Source organism: Halichoerus grypus, chromosome 5, assembly GCF_964656455.1.
Source record: "Halichoerus grypus chromosome 5, mHalGry1.hap1.1, whole genome shotgun sequence".
Lineage (NCBI taxonomy): Eukaryota > Metazoa > Chordata > Mammalia > Carnivora > Phocidae > Halichoerus > Halichoerus grypus.
This window is the reverse complement of record NC_135716.1, coordinates 134,059,242-134,075,566: the sequence shown is the minus strand read 5'-3', so window position 1 is coordinate 134,075,566 and position 16,325 is coordinate 134,059,242. Positions and strand designations below refer to the sequence as shown.

Genomic DNA, 16,325 nt, shown 5'->3' with positions numbered 1-16,325 from the left:
CCGTAAATATCACCGGTCATGATTTTAGGAAAAAAGAATTGCTTAATTTTGATTTCTCAGGAAATAAAGCAGACCTGTTTGGAAAAAAAAAAAAGGCTCCATTCGAAATAAATGCCATGTTCTCAGAAGCAAGGTGTACAGCTTCCTAGGTAACTGGAAATTATTAGGCAGCTGCGAGTTTTACCATTTGGAAATACTCCCCAAATATTCCTCGTTTACTGGGGTCACCAAATTTTGAGAACTCCTTATCACATCAGTGCTATAGGAGGCCAAGTTTCTGTTTGCATTCAGTCCTCGGAGATCTCAATCTGACTTTCTTTCAAACTCAGACTGATGTCTTTAATGCCTTGTGTCTGTGAACCCAGACACACTTTCTTTTACCTTTTACCTGGCTGACTGAGCTTCCAAATTACTGTCTTTTGAAAAGTATCTGAAGCTGAAAGGTATGGTTTCACTGATGTGGTTCGCAAACTACAGGTGATGGTGCACACGCTTAAGGCTTATAAATGGCTTTGCGATAAGTTCAATGTACTGATGCTTATTTAATTTGTTTCTCAAAACTTAACGAAGCCCATCGCTGGTGACAATGCTTTTGAGGGGTAGTCTACAGAGGCTTTGTGGCAGGGCTGCATGTATGAAGGCGGGCTCGCCTTGCTCCCCACTGGTGAATGTGATCCCCAGCAGAGCTGCCTGTCATGATGTGTGAGACTTCAGGCAGCTGCGTGTGACAATGCATTCTAACCCAGAGACGAACTCTACTTTGTGCAGGATGCACTCAGACTTTTTCCTAAGCAGTTCAGATTTCCATCCACACAGACTGGGGGCACAGGGATTCACAGCCATGGCTGAGAGGAGATCTCTGCTCATCCCGAACACGTGTGCAGGAAAGGGCCCAGATTTGGCGCTGTCAGCTGTGGACGCTGTACGTATTGCCAACCCTCAGCAAGGCTTTGATAAAGGGGAAGATACGGTAGAGCTAGACTTGTCAGACTTCTTTTTATTGGAAATATAAGCATTTTTATTGGGTCTCTTCGATGTGTCCTCGTGTCTGTTCTCTACCTAAAAATTAAGTGCTGGCTGAATGAGGACTAGATCCACAGAAAACCTAGTGCCTGGGATGCATCTTCCTTCTTCTCCCTTCTTCTCCTGGCCTAGCCACACTGGCCTGCTGAATAGAGCCTCATTATGGGCCCCAAAGTCCACTCTTTGCTTAAGGAACCCTGCCAAGATTGGTAGGCCCTAAGATTTGGCCTAGAAATTGTTTCTTCTATGGTATGCTTGCTGACTCCATGTGATTCTTTATATGTGTCTTGAAGAACAAACAGATCCTTTAACAACTTTTTTCTACATGAAAACAATCAATTCCAGCAGCCCAGCCCACATGAACCACCCTACAATAACAAAGCAGAGTGTGCGCGTGAAGGAGGAAAAAAAGTTTCGGTAAGGAAACAGATTTTAGTTTAAAATTTCCAAGGGGTTGTAGAAACAGTGAGTAAAATCCCAATTTGAAATTTGGAAAAAAGCAGTAGCATTTATTTAATCAATTTAAGAAGACTTTCTTAGGTATTTCCAAATTACTCTTGAATATCCAGGACCAATTTTTAAATCAGCCATATAGACCTTATATATTGACGTCCGAAAATACTTTTAAAGAGTGAGCGGGTATAAAAAGATATGTGTTTCCTTTGTCTTAGATAAAGGACAGGGACTCAATTTTTTAAAATAATATGCTATCTGTAAGAAAGCTTTGGCTATAATATAAACATCACCTTACAAAATGAGTAGTCATTTGTGAGGATAAGCACCATCTCAGTAACATCAGGAATTTGGCAGGACTTGGCTTGTGGGAACCAATACACTTGACCAAAGGATGGTGAGTCAGGGATGCTGATCCAGGCCCAGACTATATGGCAGCTATTGCTGGCTTGTCCAATATGGTAGCCACATATGCCTATTCAAAATTCAGTTCCTCGGATGCACCTGCCACGTTTCAAGTACTCTATAGCTACTTGTGACTGCTGGCTACCATGTTGGACAGCACACATATAAAATATTTTCATCTTCACAGACAGTTCTATTGAACTGTGTTATTCTATAGGATTATTTACAAAGTGAGTCAAGTCTTGCCCCAGTGGCAAGAAGATAATATTTAGGTAGTATATCATGTATCTTTAATACTTCATGTCCAAGGAACACTATGTGGCCATGAGCTGACCTTGGAAAAGAGGAGCATTCACAGTGGAAATTGAGAACTTTGATGAATGTATAATTGAACACAATTGTTACTACATTTATTGGTTTAGCCCATCAATCTGAGAGCAGATAATAAGCCTGGCTAAAGTAAAATACCTATTAAAGCATGACTAACATTGATATGAGCCTCAATTATCTTTAAATAACAGTCATATATTCAAATTAGAAAAGTTACTTACGCTAATGTAGAGTTTTAGAAAATACAGAAAAGAAAGAAGTAAAAGAATACACAGCTTCAGCTCCCAGAGAAAAATCACTGTTTATGTGTTAGTGAATATCCAATATTGCTTTTACTATGAAGCCTAGTTTTTAAATGATATTTTCCTATTTATATTCTTTCTTGCTTCCTCAGTGTTTTCCAACTGAAAGTCAAAAGAGCCATTACCTTCCCTATTACTACTATGAGCTGTTCCTTGCTTCAGTGGTTTAACCAGGAGAATTGCTTTTTTCTTGGGGTTTGACCAGAAGAATTTCAGCGAGGCTCTAGCCAAGCTTTAACTTGATAATTTCCACTTGTGAAACCAAATATATCTGTAATAATCTGCTAGCATGAATGAGGCCAAATTGTCAGTTCCTCTGATAAAGCCGTGTGTGTTCGCTGCTCTCTGCCCAAAAATGTATTGTTTATGATTTGTTGTTTGTGTTTGGTATTTGTGTTAAAAATGTTCCTAGTTTAAAAGAAATTTTCTTTTTATAGGTTTTACTTTCTCTTCATCTCAATCTTCTATATCAGTTTCCATGGAAACTGGGAAATTTTCACTCAGCCCAGATCTAGAAAATTCAGGAACTTTTATTCATAATGTTGAATATATGTTCTCAGGAAAGATACACACACACACACACACACACATACACACATTTATTTATTTAGCTGAACATATAAACTATCTGGGTTGTAAAGGGCTTTGGTTATGGAGACGAGACTATTACAGAAGCAAACTGGAATTTTGAACTCAGTAATTCACCTAATCTGTTTGGTTTTTAGATAACAATCCTTTGTATTGAAGAATTGTTTAAGAACCAAAAGGTATATTAATAGTGGTACTACAGTGATCAAAAAATTCATGAGTTTAGTTCTTTGGAATCAACTTAGTTCATTTGATTTCCCATTATTATAAATTAAATTTGTATATTGAATTTATTAATATACTTGTTAAAGATTTGGAGAATTTTGCAAAGAAGTCATAGGGAAACAGATTGGTAAAGTAGGAATTAAAAAAGAAAGCAAATATGACAAAAAGAAAATAGGAACCATGCCCATTCTCCATGGTAGAGATTTTTTTATTATTAGATAGCACATTATGTAATGAACCGTGTCCTTAGCTCCATAGCTTATAGAGGTACAAGATTGATGTGGCAGGTCTTAAAAATGCCCTTTGTTCAAAGTAGGGAGAATATCACCGAAACACTAACTCAATAAAGGCAATTCTGTGAGAAGGCTAAAATGATGTAGTCTGACAAAGTATATAATCGTTGCCAGGAGCAAAACAAAGAAGAAGGGGGTCACAGAGCCTATGCTCCTGGGTGCTGGAGGCATGGCAGAGGTCTTGTATTTGTACACTCTAGTGTACAGGAAGGGAGGGGCATGGACGTAATATCTACGCTTTACCCACTATTCACCCTAACGAAACTGCTGGTTCTTAGAATGCCCAGTCCAACATCCAATAAATACTGACCAATGACGATGGTTACTAGGTTGCCTCTAATTGGCTTTCTAGCGCTACGCGTACACGAAAGGCTTACTTCTCCTACCTATTTGTCAAATTAGGTGTTAGCTGTTCCCATTGTAGTTCCAGTGGACTTTATCTGTGATTGTAAAATCGGAAGTCCTGTCCTCACACCTCATGCTTCACCATTTGATATGTGCTGTTCTGAGACCTGCTAGTGCTCGGTGACATATCATTGTTCCATGTGCTAAGTACGGGAATGTTGTTGAATGGACTCTCCATTGCCAACCTGGTTTGTGTTTTTGTCCTTTGCTCACAAAAAGTAGGGAATCCTAGAAATTTCTATTTGTATGATGCCACATCTTTGCTCAAGTGCTTGTGGCCATTATCATGATTGTTCTAGGTGCTAAAATAGAACTTGAATAGAATCCAGAGAGAGTAATGCTGATATCTAGTCATCTTTCAATGATGTAGCCTTATGGAGGCATAGAACACACAGATGACAGAAATCCACAATCAATCCTTGAATCCTATTTTAATAACTTGATAAGAAAAGTCACTTGAAAAGAAGATCAACACTATTTTTAATACCTAGAAGCTGAATTAATTTGGAGTTCATTTCCTTTACATTCTAGCAAGGGGGTGGTTAGGGAAAAGTTGAGTCAGTGTTAGAAAAGCTAAAGGAAGATTAGTTAATGACCTGAATACTCTTTAGACATGTTGGAACTAATTGTATATGAGAGCAACATAGAAGTCAAAATCTTAGAGAGATATATATATCTGATTATATCCCCTGAAGGTATAGAAGATTAAATTATAATGTAGGTACTTCTGATTTTACTGAATAAAATTTGAATAGCTAGCTGTTACCGTCCCTGTGCTTAGGTATCCTACAGTCTTTTGTGAAAATAAGTACTTAAGCTCTTTTATGCAGTGTCACGGCAGCTCAATTAACCATTCAGTTACACCGATGTGGTTGCTTAATAGGCTGCTCTAATTTGTCTTTCCAGTGCTGGATTTTGATAGCTCTTGCTAAATACAGATAAGAGTTAAGTGTTCTTTGTTCCATTTTTTTTTAATTCAAATGTTTCTCTTCTAAATTTATTTTCAAATTTATTGCAGAAGAAAAGCAATGGGGCACCAAATGGATTTTATGCGGAAATTGATTGGGAAAGATACGTGAGTATCAGAAGATTGTTTTTCTTTATTATTTCACTATTTGAAAATGAGTTGAAACATTCTTATAATACAACATAGAAATAAGTGAACATTCTCTGTCTCATTAGGCAGTGCCTGGCACACTTAGGGTGGTATAGAGGTTAAGAGCACTAGAGTCTATTACACTGGGTTCAAGACCTAGCCCTTCCATATGTCAGTTGTGTATGGCTTTGGGATGGTTGTTTGCTGACTAGCAGAAATGAGGTCAGTAGTTACTTTAGAACATTGTTGAAAGAATTCAATGAGCTAATTATTTGAAGGTTATTTCAGTACCTGCCTAGCCTGTGATATGTGTTTTTAAAAATGCTTTTTAAAATATTGACTCCAGATTTTGCCATCCTGGTTCTTTTTCTAAGCGGCTTTGAGAATCAAGTCAAGTCAAGGTAACCTCTGGGGTTTGGTTCCATGGTGTCTTAGTCCATTCAGGCTGCTATAACAAAAATACCATAACTCAGTGGCTTGTAAACAACAAAAATTTATTTCTAACAATTGTGTAGGCTGCGAAGTCCATGGTCATGGTGCCAGCAGATTTGGGGTCTAATGTGTCTGGTTGAGGGCCCACTTTCTGGTTCGCAGATGGCACCTTCTAGCTGTAACCTCACTGGGGATCTCTTTTGTAAGGGCACTAACCCCAACTGTGATGGCTCCTCCCCAATGCCCTAATCACCTCCAAAGGTCCCACTTCCTAACACCATTACTTTGGGGTTAAGATTTCAATGTATGAATTTGGGGAGAACACAAACATTCAGACCATAGCACAAAACAATTACTAGAGCCTCATGGTACAAACTTTTCCCAGGTCAAGTGACAATCACTTGTTGCTTTCAGGGAGTGAGGGTGACTCTCATCTGAGATCTAAACTCTCCACCTGATTCCCCCGGAAACGGATTTACATCATCAACATCCACTTCACCAACCATAACAGGACAGCCACAGTCATTCTTGGATTTTTAATCATATAAAATATGTAGATCATATTCACATCAAAGATCACTTCTGTTGTATAGCAGGTGCCCAAATTCACAATTCCTACAAAATGCTTTTGCACTTATATCCATTAGATGAATGTCTTGACCCAACCTCTCCTATCATAAAAGTTAATCTTGATGTTAAAGCTTTTGTATATTTCTTAGTAATAATTTTATTTTTACAATAAATAATTGAATATTCACTATTAGTCAGTCATAATATTAAATGCTGTGGAATCCTTACCACCTTAAAAATCAAATACATTATTTGCATTTCATAGAAAAGAAAGCTGAGGCTCAGAGAGGTTAAATTCTCAATACCTCCCCACCCCTCCACTCTAAAGCGTGTCACTCTGCCAAACTCATCACCTGATCTTCTCATATCTGTTTCCCAGGATTGGGATCTTTTAGATATTTTTAGCAGTTCAGCTCCCTAAAATCTATGCCAGTTCCCATGTTACCCTAAATTCAAATAGTTCACAAATAATGTTATAAGGGAAACTACTAAATATTAAGAAAATGTGATTTATTTTCCCAGAGTTAATCTGTCTTTACCTAGAAAGACTTTTGTATTTTGTAGGATTCTTTAATACACAAAAATGGGATACTCTAAGCAAACAAGAAGTATGACAATAAAAATACCAAATTACTCATCAAATCACATATTACCCCATCTAAACCCTACACTCTAGTGCTATCCCTTGTCAACATGTGAATCCTTAAATGAAGCATAACTTCCCTCATATTTGTTCAGTCCTGAAAACTAATTAAGTCACATAGGAATTGTTGTGGTAATTCTACATTAGACACCACTTTCTCCAAGTTATAAGAAAGGTTTTATTCTTAAGAGATGATGTCATCTTGCTTTTGACAGAGAAAGGTGAGAGAGGGAAGGCCCCGGGGAGGATGTGACCTTTAAGCAGAGCCCTTAAGTATAGGAGGGGTTCACTGGCTAAACATTTGAAGGAAGAGAATTCTAGGTGGAGAGAATGGCATTTATGAGGACCCTGAAATGGGAAAGTGCTTGCATATTCAGACCATAAACGTTAACAATGGCAAGAAGACCGAGAAGCTGAGGGGCATCAGGGAAGGGGCTCTCAGACCTGAGCCAGGGCCGTGGGCCACACAGAAGCACTGAGCATTTATTCTAACTTCATAGACGTTAGTGAGAAGCCAGAGACAAGGTTTTAGCAGGGAAGTGACCTCAATACAGTTGCATTTTTGAAAAAGTAACCTTGAGTACTGAAGAAGGACAAGAGGGAGACAATGAATGCTTAGGAAATGGTGGCTTTTCCATAGCATTCAGGCCTTCTTTCTCTCCATGGTCATGGCACTTTCATCACTTCGGTGACTCCACACTCTCTCCTTCCGGCTCTGTCCTTTCTCACTTCCAGGCCTATAACTTCACCTTTAAAAGGGTTGCCCTTGAATGGCTTCACCTTCATCCTTTCTAGGGCATAGGGTGTAGTCTCAAACACCTGGAGTCAAGGCACACAGGTCTGCCATTTGCTGGGTGTGTGTCCTTGAGGAATGGCATCTCATTTCTCTTACTTTCCTCCTTGGTGAATGGGATAGTTCTTTCCACGTGGGATTGTTATGAAGGTTCAATAAAATAAAGTGTGTGTTATAGTACTTACCATATACTAGGAACTCAAAGATGATAATACTAATCTCAATCATGCAAACTCTCTTTTATCCTTCCTCCCTTTGAAAACGTTAGTTGTCTGCTGTTACAATTAGTTCAGTCAGGAATACCAGCAGTGTCCCACGATTTGAGAACAGAAATCTTGGGGTCTTCTTGACCCTTCCCTCTCCTTTTTCTCCCATGACAGATGTTACAAAGAACTAAGCTTATCCTTACAAAAGTCCTTGATTCATCACTTCCCACCACCACCAACGTGGTCTCGTATTCTTAGCACATCTTCCCTGAATTGATACAAGTATTTTGAATGAGATTTCCTTTCTCCAGTTTCTTCTGCCCACAGTCTATCCTGAAGCATACTTCCAAAACACCTTCAGAAGCCACTTTCTACCCTGACTGAGAAGCTGCAGTAGCTACATCAAGTTTGAATCCTTCCTCCAGCACGTTGGTCATCCGTGGTCTTATGTCCGATGTTCTCCCTCTGTGCAGCTTCCATTCCAGCCAGTTGTTTTCATTGTGGCCTCTCCCTTCCCCCATCTGAACCATGCCGTCCATTCCTACATCGGTGTCTCAGCACAGCCTCTTGTTTACCACCGCCTCCCCTCTGCCCTCTCTACCTGTCCTGAGAGGCACAGGCAGACTCCTCGGATTCTTTCAAGCTTCATTAACTTCCTCTTCCTCCAGACTCCTATCACTGATGATTTGTGTTTTATATTTCACTTTTTAAAGTGCTTTGCCTACCAAAATACCTTTCCATTTTGCAGAGGAAAAATAATTTGCCTTTTGTCTTCCCCCGTGTTGCTTAGCACAGTCCTTGGCTTACAAGAAACGCATAAGAAATTATCTTTGAATGTTTTCTTTCATTGACAGTGGATTCCTAGTTTGTTTTTCTGATAGGAAGACTCTCCAAGTATCCTTCAGTAAATATCTACACATATACTGCTCAGCATTCACTTCCAAAGGTTAAAATCCTCACCTTCTAAAATAAGAGACATATCCATATCTTTAAATAGAAGTCTCTAGAAGGAAAATGAACAGTTCCTTGATTATTGTCAGACTAATAAATGCTTAATCTGTGCTTGTATTTTGTAGAACTCTCCTGAGCTGGATGAAGAAGGCTACAGCATCAGACCCGAGGAACCCGGCTATATCCTTTCTTTATTTTTTTTATTTTAATCTTTATTTTCTCTAAGAAAATGCTATGATAAGTTCAGATTTTGAAAAGGTGCTGAAATAACCCAAGCTTCCCGACTCCTGTCATCCCTAATATTAGAAATGAATAAACAGCACAGAACAGCCTGATCGCTAACAAGTAGGCATTTTGTCTTGATCTATTCATAGAAAAGAGAGAGTGGAGAAACAGAAAAATGTGCTGAGAAACAATTGTGCAAACCATGGGTACTGGGTTGTCTGCTAAAACCTGATATGACCATGTCACTTACCATGGCTAGAAAATAACTCTCACCTGTGCACTCCCCACAAACCAGCTCTGGGCAGAGCATCTCTGAATCACTGAAATTCCTCAGGAATTGTTCCCGAGAGTGGCTTTCTTCTCTCAGTGGACAGGGAAGCTCACATGGGCTGTCAGTGTTTGTGCTGAATGGGACATCACAAATGGCCACCCGCAGCAGAAATGTAGGACATTAAACTATGGCTCCTGGAAATTCACCATCCTTAATCATGTTCCAAGGAAAGGTGAACAAATTCGAACGCTTTCTTGATTTGCTCTTTTATTCGTCTGTGTATTTTGCTTTGATTTTCTGCCATCTAAGGATACCTTTGCTGCCTCTATGTGCAAGCACTCTTGTCTTATACTCATCGTTGCTTTTCCCAGTAGGAAAAAGAGTTACGTATCTTTAACTGTGTTCTACCTACCAAAGGAAAGCACTTTTATTCTTCGAGCGAATCGGAAGAGGAAGAAGAATCCCACAAGAAATTTAATATCAAGATTAAGCCATTGCAATCTAAAGACATTCTTAAGAATGCTGCAACTGTAGATGAGCTGAAGGCGTCCATAGGCAACATTGCACTTTCCCCATCACCAGTGGTGAGTGGTTTTATGTCGAGCTTTGGTGAGTCTGGACAGACAGCTGTGTTCCGCCCAGACGTGTTAAGTAGATCAGAAACTCTAAGCTAGAGGCTGCATATGGTTACCCTTTTATGAACTTTGTAAACCTTAAACAGCTCATTCTGTTTTAGAAAGTTATGCTGATTTTATATTGCAGTTCTTGTGCTTTTCAAAATGGTAGAAATGCATGGGACCACATTTCTTTTTGACTTACTTTCCTGCAAGCATTTGAAAAAGAAACAAAATATTGTTTTGTTTTGGTATACAGAAATATACCAATTTCTACAATTTGTTCTCCATTCCCCCCGTTCCCCTCTGCTACACTTCTGCAGCTGCTGAATTCTGAGTTCCAACATGTACACTATTTTCTCAGTGGTGTTTGATAAATGCTACAACTGTTTTCTAAAAGTAGCTGTGAAGAGTAGATGAAGGTTCTCAAAGGAGCAGCTAATATATTCTTGGCATCTTCTTGAGAAAGATGTGATCTTCCTACAGCATCCTCCCTGAAAGAGGTAGTTAATAAATGCTGGACCATTTCTGAGATGATTTTAAAAATATGTCAGCTAAACTTTCTAGAGAAGTTGTAATCATCTATCCTTTCAGAATAAATATTTGCCTGTCTGGGATGAATAAAATCTATAATGATGCCTTCTTTAGAACTTAGGGCTTATAATGGCCTTTATCACTACTGTTAGTGATGAATACAATAATTGCTATCAGTAATCAACCACCGGAAATGATATTTCAGGTAATTTTTAATCATATACTCAGTTGGTATTTCAAGGTGTCTCCCTGGAAAAAAAGGCATGAAATACATTAGTTTTCTTTCCATTCTGCAATGGAAAGTACAGATTTTAAACTCATGGGTTGGCCTGTAATACCAGTGATTTCTAGTTAGAGGAGCATTTTAAATGGATACACTTTCACTTTTCAGTTGACGTCTTTCAAATCATTTTTCACTTACTGAATTGTTTTTTTTTTTAATTAATTGTAGAAATTTATCTAAACGCCTGAAACCCATTTATATTCACTTTTCTGTAGGGTCTAATACAGTTAGTGGGCATTTGGAAGTTATCTGGGGGTAAGCATCAGAAGATAAGATCATGGGATTCAATGAACAAATTTACGTGAAAGAAAACTTACTAAAACAGTTGCAGACAGGAAGTATGGATTTGCTGAAAGCAGAGGGGCATCTAGGAAAGAAGAAGTCCCCTCTATCAAAAAGAATATATAAGCCCAAGTCATCTGGGAGATATTCCTCCAACCAGATACGTTGCTGGCCGTGCAGCCAGAAGAGTGGTGGTTTACTCTGAGCTCTTCTCAACACCTATTTTTAAGGTAATGTCTTGACATGATGTGGTTAAGACTGATGAAAGGATTTTCGGGAAAGCCATATGAAGAGGAGATGGAGACACCCAGGGAAAGTAATTATGGAGTTAGGCTGTTTCTGCATACCAGCGCCACCACAAACCGATGGACTCTCGGATCCGCCTACCACCACCACCCCTGCACCCCCAGCTTGTTCCCTCTAATATGAGAACCTGGCTCCGTCCTTAGTATGATTCCCAAACATTTGTGATTTTTGATGTTTAGTATAGGGGAGTGAGCTGTTATTGCTACTTTAGGGAAAGGTATGCGTGTTTCTGGATATACCTAAGTAAAAAGAGAGATTAGAACTGAAAACATATTCTTGGTTTTAGAATCCTTACCCTCTCCTAGGTAACCCGTGTGTACCTATAGTTCACAAATGATATATGCAGTATGTTATCTCCGGAACCAGATAAGTAGAAAAAACCTTCTGAGATCCAGTTGGTGCCATGATAAAAATGGCAAATCCTTTGTGCAACTTTAGATGTTTCCAGCCAGACAATCGGACATTTATATGTCTACACTGAATTCAGGTGCAAAAAGAGAAATAGAGCCTCTGCTAGTTAATAATATATCAATATATTTCACACAGGCTACGGTTGTTATGTTACAAAAGCATCAATCATTACACTAATAGAAATAGAGGAATTTCCAAATGGTAAGCCATTCATAACAATGGCTTACGTTGGATTTCTAATTTCTATTTCTTTTAAGGAATTTTAAGATTAAGTTGTGTTTCACTTGTTCTGTTCATCCATCTGTGAATATGTATCAGTGAATTGTAACCCATTTGATATCTCTTATCATGAATTGGTTCTTATTTTATTTGAATAGTTCCCTGTACACACTACATGGTCAAATTATTCAATAAATGAATGGATGGATGGATGGATGGATGGATGAATGCATCATATATAACTATGTGTATATATAATATAAACCTAGCTGAAAATTACTCCTCCCCAAAACAAAGCATCAACAGCATAGAAAATCAGGGTTTTAATTGTTGGCAAAAATCCCATTGTATAGACAAATAAATGTAATTTCAGTCCAGATCTTGCCATGGCCCTTGATTTTAATACAGAAATAAAGTATAATGTGGGCCAGGACAAGGCAGAGCACTAAAAAAGAAGAGGGGATAATGCAAGGGTTAACTCACAGGAAAGGATGTTAATTTCTATTCCTTTCATGTTGTGGTCTCCTAATAAGATATTGCACTGATTGAGCGAAGAATGAATAGCACTCAGGTTTGAGTTGTTGAGTTGGTATCTGCACAAATTAGAATATTGGTAAAGCTGGGGCGCCTGGGTGGCTCAGTTGCTTAAGCGACTGCCTTCGGCTCAGGTCATGATCCTGGAGTCCCGGGATCGAGTCCTGCATCGGGCTCCCTGCTCAGCAGGGAGTCTGCTTCTCCCTTTGACCCTCCCCCCTCTCATGTGCTCTCTCCTCTCATCCTCTCTCTCAAATAAATAAATAAAATCTTTAAAAAAAAATAAAAAAAATTAAAAAAAAGAATATTGGTAAAGCTGTTTTAACAGAGATCAAAATAGAAATGGCTTATACAAAATAAGTGGTTTACTTTTCTTCCATGTAAAAGTCAAAACTGGCAGGCACTTGAGATGGGTAAGGGAGCCCTACTCCAGGCATTATTCAAGAACCCAGAAACTTTCTGTATGATTGCTCCACCTTTCTGAGGCTGTGCCTGCCTTACCACCATCAATCACCTCCATGTTCCAGCCTTGGGATGGAGGAAAGAGAAAATAAAAGGCAAGTGGTTTCCTTTAAAGGTTTTACTGGGAGTTTGCAAACGTCACTACCAAAGCCATAATTTAATCATATGGCCACATTAGCTGAAAGGGAGTTCGGGAAATGTAGTCTCTGCCTGGATAGACATGTAACCAGCTAAAATTCAGGTTCTGTTATAAAAAGACAAAGGAGCGAATGAATTGGGGTGGGCATTGACAGTTTCTGCCACTGTGTCTTAAGTAAGTAATCTCAGATTACTTCTGGAAGTTCATTAGGAAATGGATTTTTTCCCCATTTACCTGCAAATTATTCGTAGAACCTGTTGAACCCAGGATGTTTCCTTTTAAAAATTTCTAATCACTAAATTCCAAATATGAGTGATGCTATGCTGCATGTTAGCCAACAGTGAATGAACAGAAACAAATTTCATTAAAATGCCAACTTGTTTGGTTGATACTGACCCTTCCAATCAGAATAATGTTTCCTCAATCTTGCGAAGTACAGTGCTTTTTGAGGCAGGCTGTTTCATTGCTGAAAGAAATTATTAAACCCAAATGCTGTCGCTGTGTAACTTTTGTCCTTGATTGTAGCTGTGTTTTTAGAAGATTAACAAAGGACAAACACATCTCCTTTTCCACCTCCAAGTTTACCGTACAGGATATTTATTAAGGAGTGAGCTTGGGCTCAACTCCTGTGGGGTAGGGTGGGCAGAAGGAGAAGTTAAGTGGTGTTGCATGTCCAGCAGCAGACGGAGCTGACCATCCAGGGGACTCTAGAGCTGGAATGACCCCACAGAGCTGTCCTGAGTTTGACTGAAATGCATAACCTTCATACTGCCACAGCAGTCAGTACTCTGATATGGGCAAGCTAAGAAGGGGACTGACCTTGGTCGAGGTGGCCCTCTGCAGCTGAGGCAGATCCTAGAGTGTTGCACCAATAGCCCTCCTAGCAGCTGGTAAAAGAAGCTGTTTTGAAGAGAAATCTGTATAGTACCTTTGGGGTCCACTCTAAATTTTCTATACCTGACATAGGGCCTTTTACGTATCATTGTCATTCAATAAATGCTTGTGTGTGTGAGTGAGTAAACAAATGTGTGAGCTGGACCAGGCCAAGGACAGAACACTGTGGCATGTCACCACCCTCTGATTTTTTATCCATTGATAACAGACTGCAGTCTCCCTGGTCCCCTTACAATGGTTTACCTAACTGTGCTCTCATCCTGGTCACGTATTTCCATTTCGTTCAAACCAGTGATGGAAACTCATTAAACACAATGCTGAATTTGAGAGACACGGGATGTCTACAGCTTTGCCTAAATCTGTCAGACCAGAAAACCTATCCGAGAAAATGATGGGTTTAATCTGCCATAACTATTTCTTTGTGCTGGCACCTAGGGTTATCACCTTCTTTTCCAAGTGCTTTGTGTCTGTCTGTTTACAGAATTTTTTCTAGAATTTTGGGTTAATAGGAGGCAGCTGTGGCGTCTACAGTGTTCTACCTGTGTAACCTTAGAAAAGTTCCATCATTGTTCTGAGCGTCTATTTCCTCTTCTGTAAAGTGAGGTTAATAATAATCCTTACAGACTTTTTGTGCAGATTTTTGTTGGTCTCTAGCAAGTCAAATCTTTGGCTTTTTGTACCCCATGCTTAGCACAGTGCATGGCACTCATTGGGCGCTCAGTTATTTAATAAACGACTAAATGCACAAAGCAAAGCATGCAGAAGATACTAGACACAGTACCTGATGCACAATTAGTACTTTGCAATTCTTGGTTTTTCAGTATTAGTTGTGTTAGTCAGGGTTTTCCAGAGAAACAGAACCAACAGGGTGCACGTGCATGCACGCGTGCGTGCGTGTGTGTGTGTGTGCGTGCATGCATAAAGAAATTTGTTATGAGAAATTGGGTCATGTGATTATGGAGGCTAAGAAGTCACTAAATGTCGTCTGCCAAGTGGAGACCTGGGAAAGCTGATGGTGTAATTCACTCCAAGTCCAAGGGCCTGAGAACAGGGTTGCTGACAGTGTAAATCCAGATCCCAGGGCAGAAGGAGATGAGATGAGATGTTCCAGCTCAAACAGTGAGGCAGAAAAAGGGGGTGAATTCCTCCTTCCTCTGCCTTTTGTTCTATTCTGGCCCTGATAGATTTGCATAATGCCCACCCACATAGGGGAGAGGGTTTACTTTCCTGAATCCACCCATTCAAATGCTAATCTCATCTAGAAACAACCTTACAGACCTACCCAGAAATAATATTTATTCTGGGTACCCCATGGCCAGGCAAGTGGACACATAAAATTAATCACCACACTAGTCTATATGTACATATATGAATTTTTTAAAATCTTTTTCTCCCTTAACTGAGAATCATGGTTTTGCTTTCCCATTTTCAGTCTCCTGCCCTAAAAACGTTCTGTGTTCTCATGCTTTGGATTATAATATATCTACGTCTCAAGGCGTGAATTCAGCTAAAGGGGTTCAGGGATTTCTTGCATATCTTAGACTTTAATTCCGAACCAAACCTGATCCGCCTTTTAAAGGAACTACTTTTAAGACAGGTTTTTTTCATACTGGATATTTGTGATTGATATTTCATTAAACACAAATAGAAACTGTATCTATATGCCCTAAAGGAACTGGTGTATCATAGGAAAGACGCTGGAATCTGGAAGACCTGAACTGACCTCTGGCTCACAGTACTGCTGAGGCAGGTTCTTAAACCTATTTGCGTCTCAGTTTCTTCAAGCCTAAAATGGGAATAACATACACCTACCTTACAAGGTGGTTTTGGGGATGTCCTGCCCTTTCTGTGAGTACAACATATAGATCACTCCTCCTAATGGAGGAGATAGAAACAGGGACGTGAGATGGGTGGGTCTGCTGTTTGTGTCCCTTTGTACCGCACTCCCTACATTCAGAGTAGGAGAACACCTTCATTACATCTTTCAAAAATGGCTTTGTTCCTAAAAAGTAAAATTATCTTCTGAAAGTGGCTAAAGAAAATAATGGGTGGAAGATTGAACTCTAAGAAAATATGCCTTTACAAAAGCAACAAAATGAGAATTCAACATACAACTGAATACAATTCCATTTTAGATCATTTGAGGGAGATGGAAATGGACACTTACTTCAGTAATGTTACGATGATTCAAACAAATGGTCTCTACCTCTTAAATGGGTTGCCTTGGGCAAGTGATAAAACCTATGCCTTGGTTTCTTCATCTATAAATGAAGATAATTCCCATACCAACTTCATAAGGCTGTTGTGAAGGTTGAATGAGTTAATACATATAAAAAGTATCATTACACATACTACATTTAGAGATTATTCCCTCGTCAGAATGATCTGCAAAGCCTAGGCACAGTTTAAAGAATATCATTAATAGTGATAAATCAG

General features: G+C 39.2%; 1 protein-coding gene across 19 annotated transcripts in view; it reads left to right on the top strand.

Moving 5' to 3' along the window:
• SGIP1 (SH3GL interacting endocytic adaptor 1) overlaps positions 1–16,325 on the top strand; it is a 199,838-nt gene that overhangs the window by 91,675 nt on the left and 91,838 nt on the right. For 9 of the 19 annotated variants that reach the window (XM_078072973.1, XM_078072974.1, XM_078072971.1 and 6 more), the window contains 4 exons: positions 1,369–1,440; positions 5,043–5,099; positions 8,841–8,895; positions 9,620–9,795. In XM_078072973.1, coding sequence (XP_077929099.1) covers positions 1,369–1,440; positions 5,043–5,099; positions 8,841–8,895; positions 9,620–9,795 — 360 coding nt within the window. The remainder of the gene's footprint in view (positions 1–1,368; positions 1,441–5,042; positions 5,100–8,840; positions 8,896–9,619; positions 9,796–16,325) is intronic. The other 10 variants (XM_078072985.1, XM_078072976.1, XM_078072984.1 and 7 more) reach the window with 2 other exon arrangements.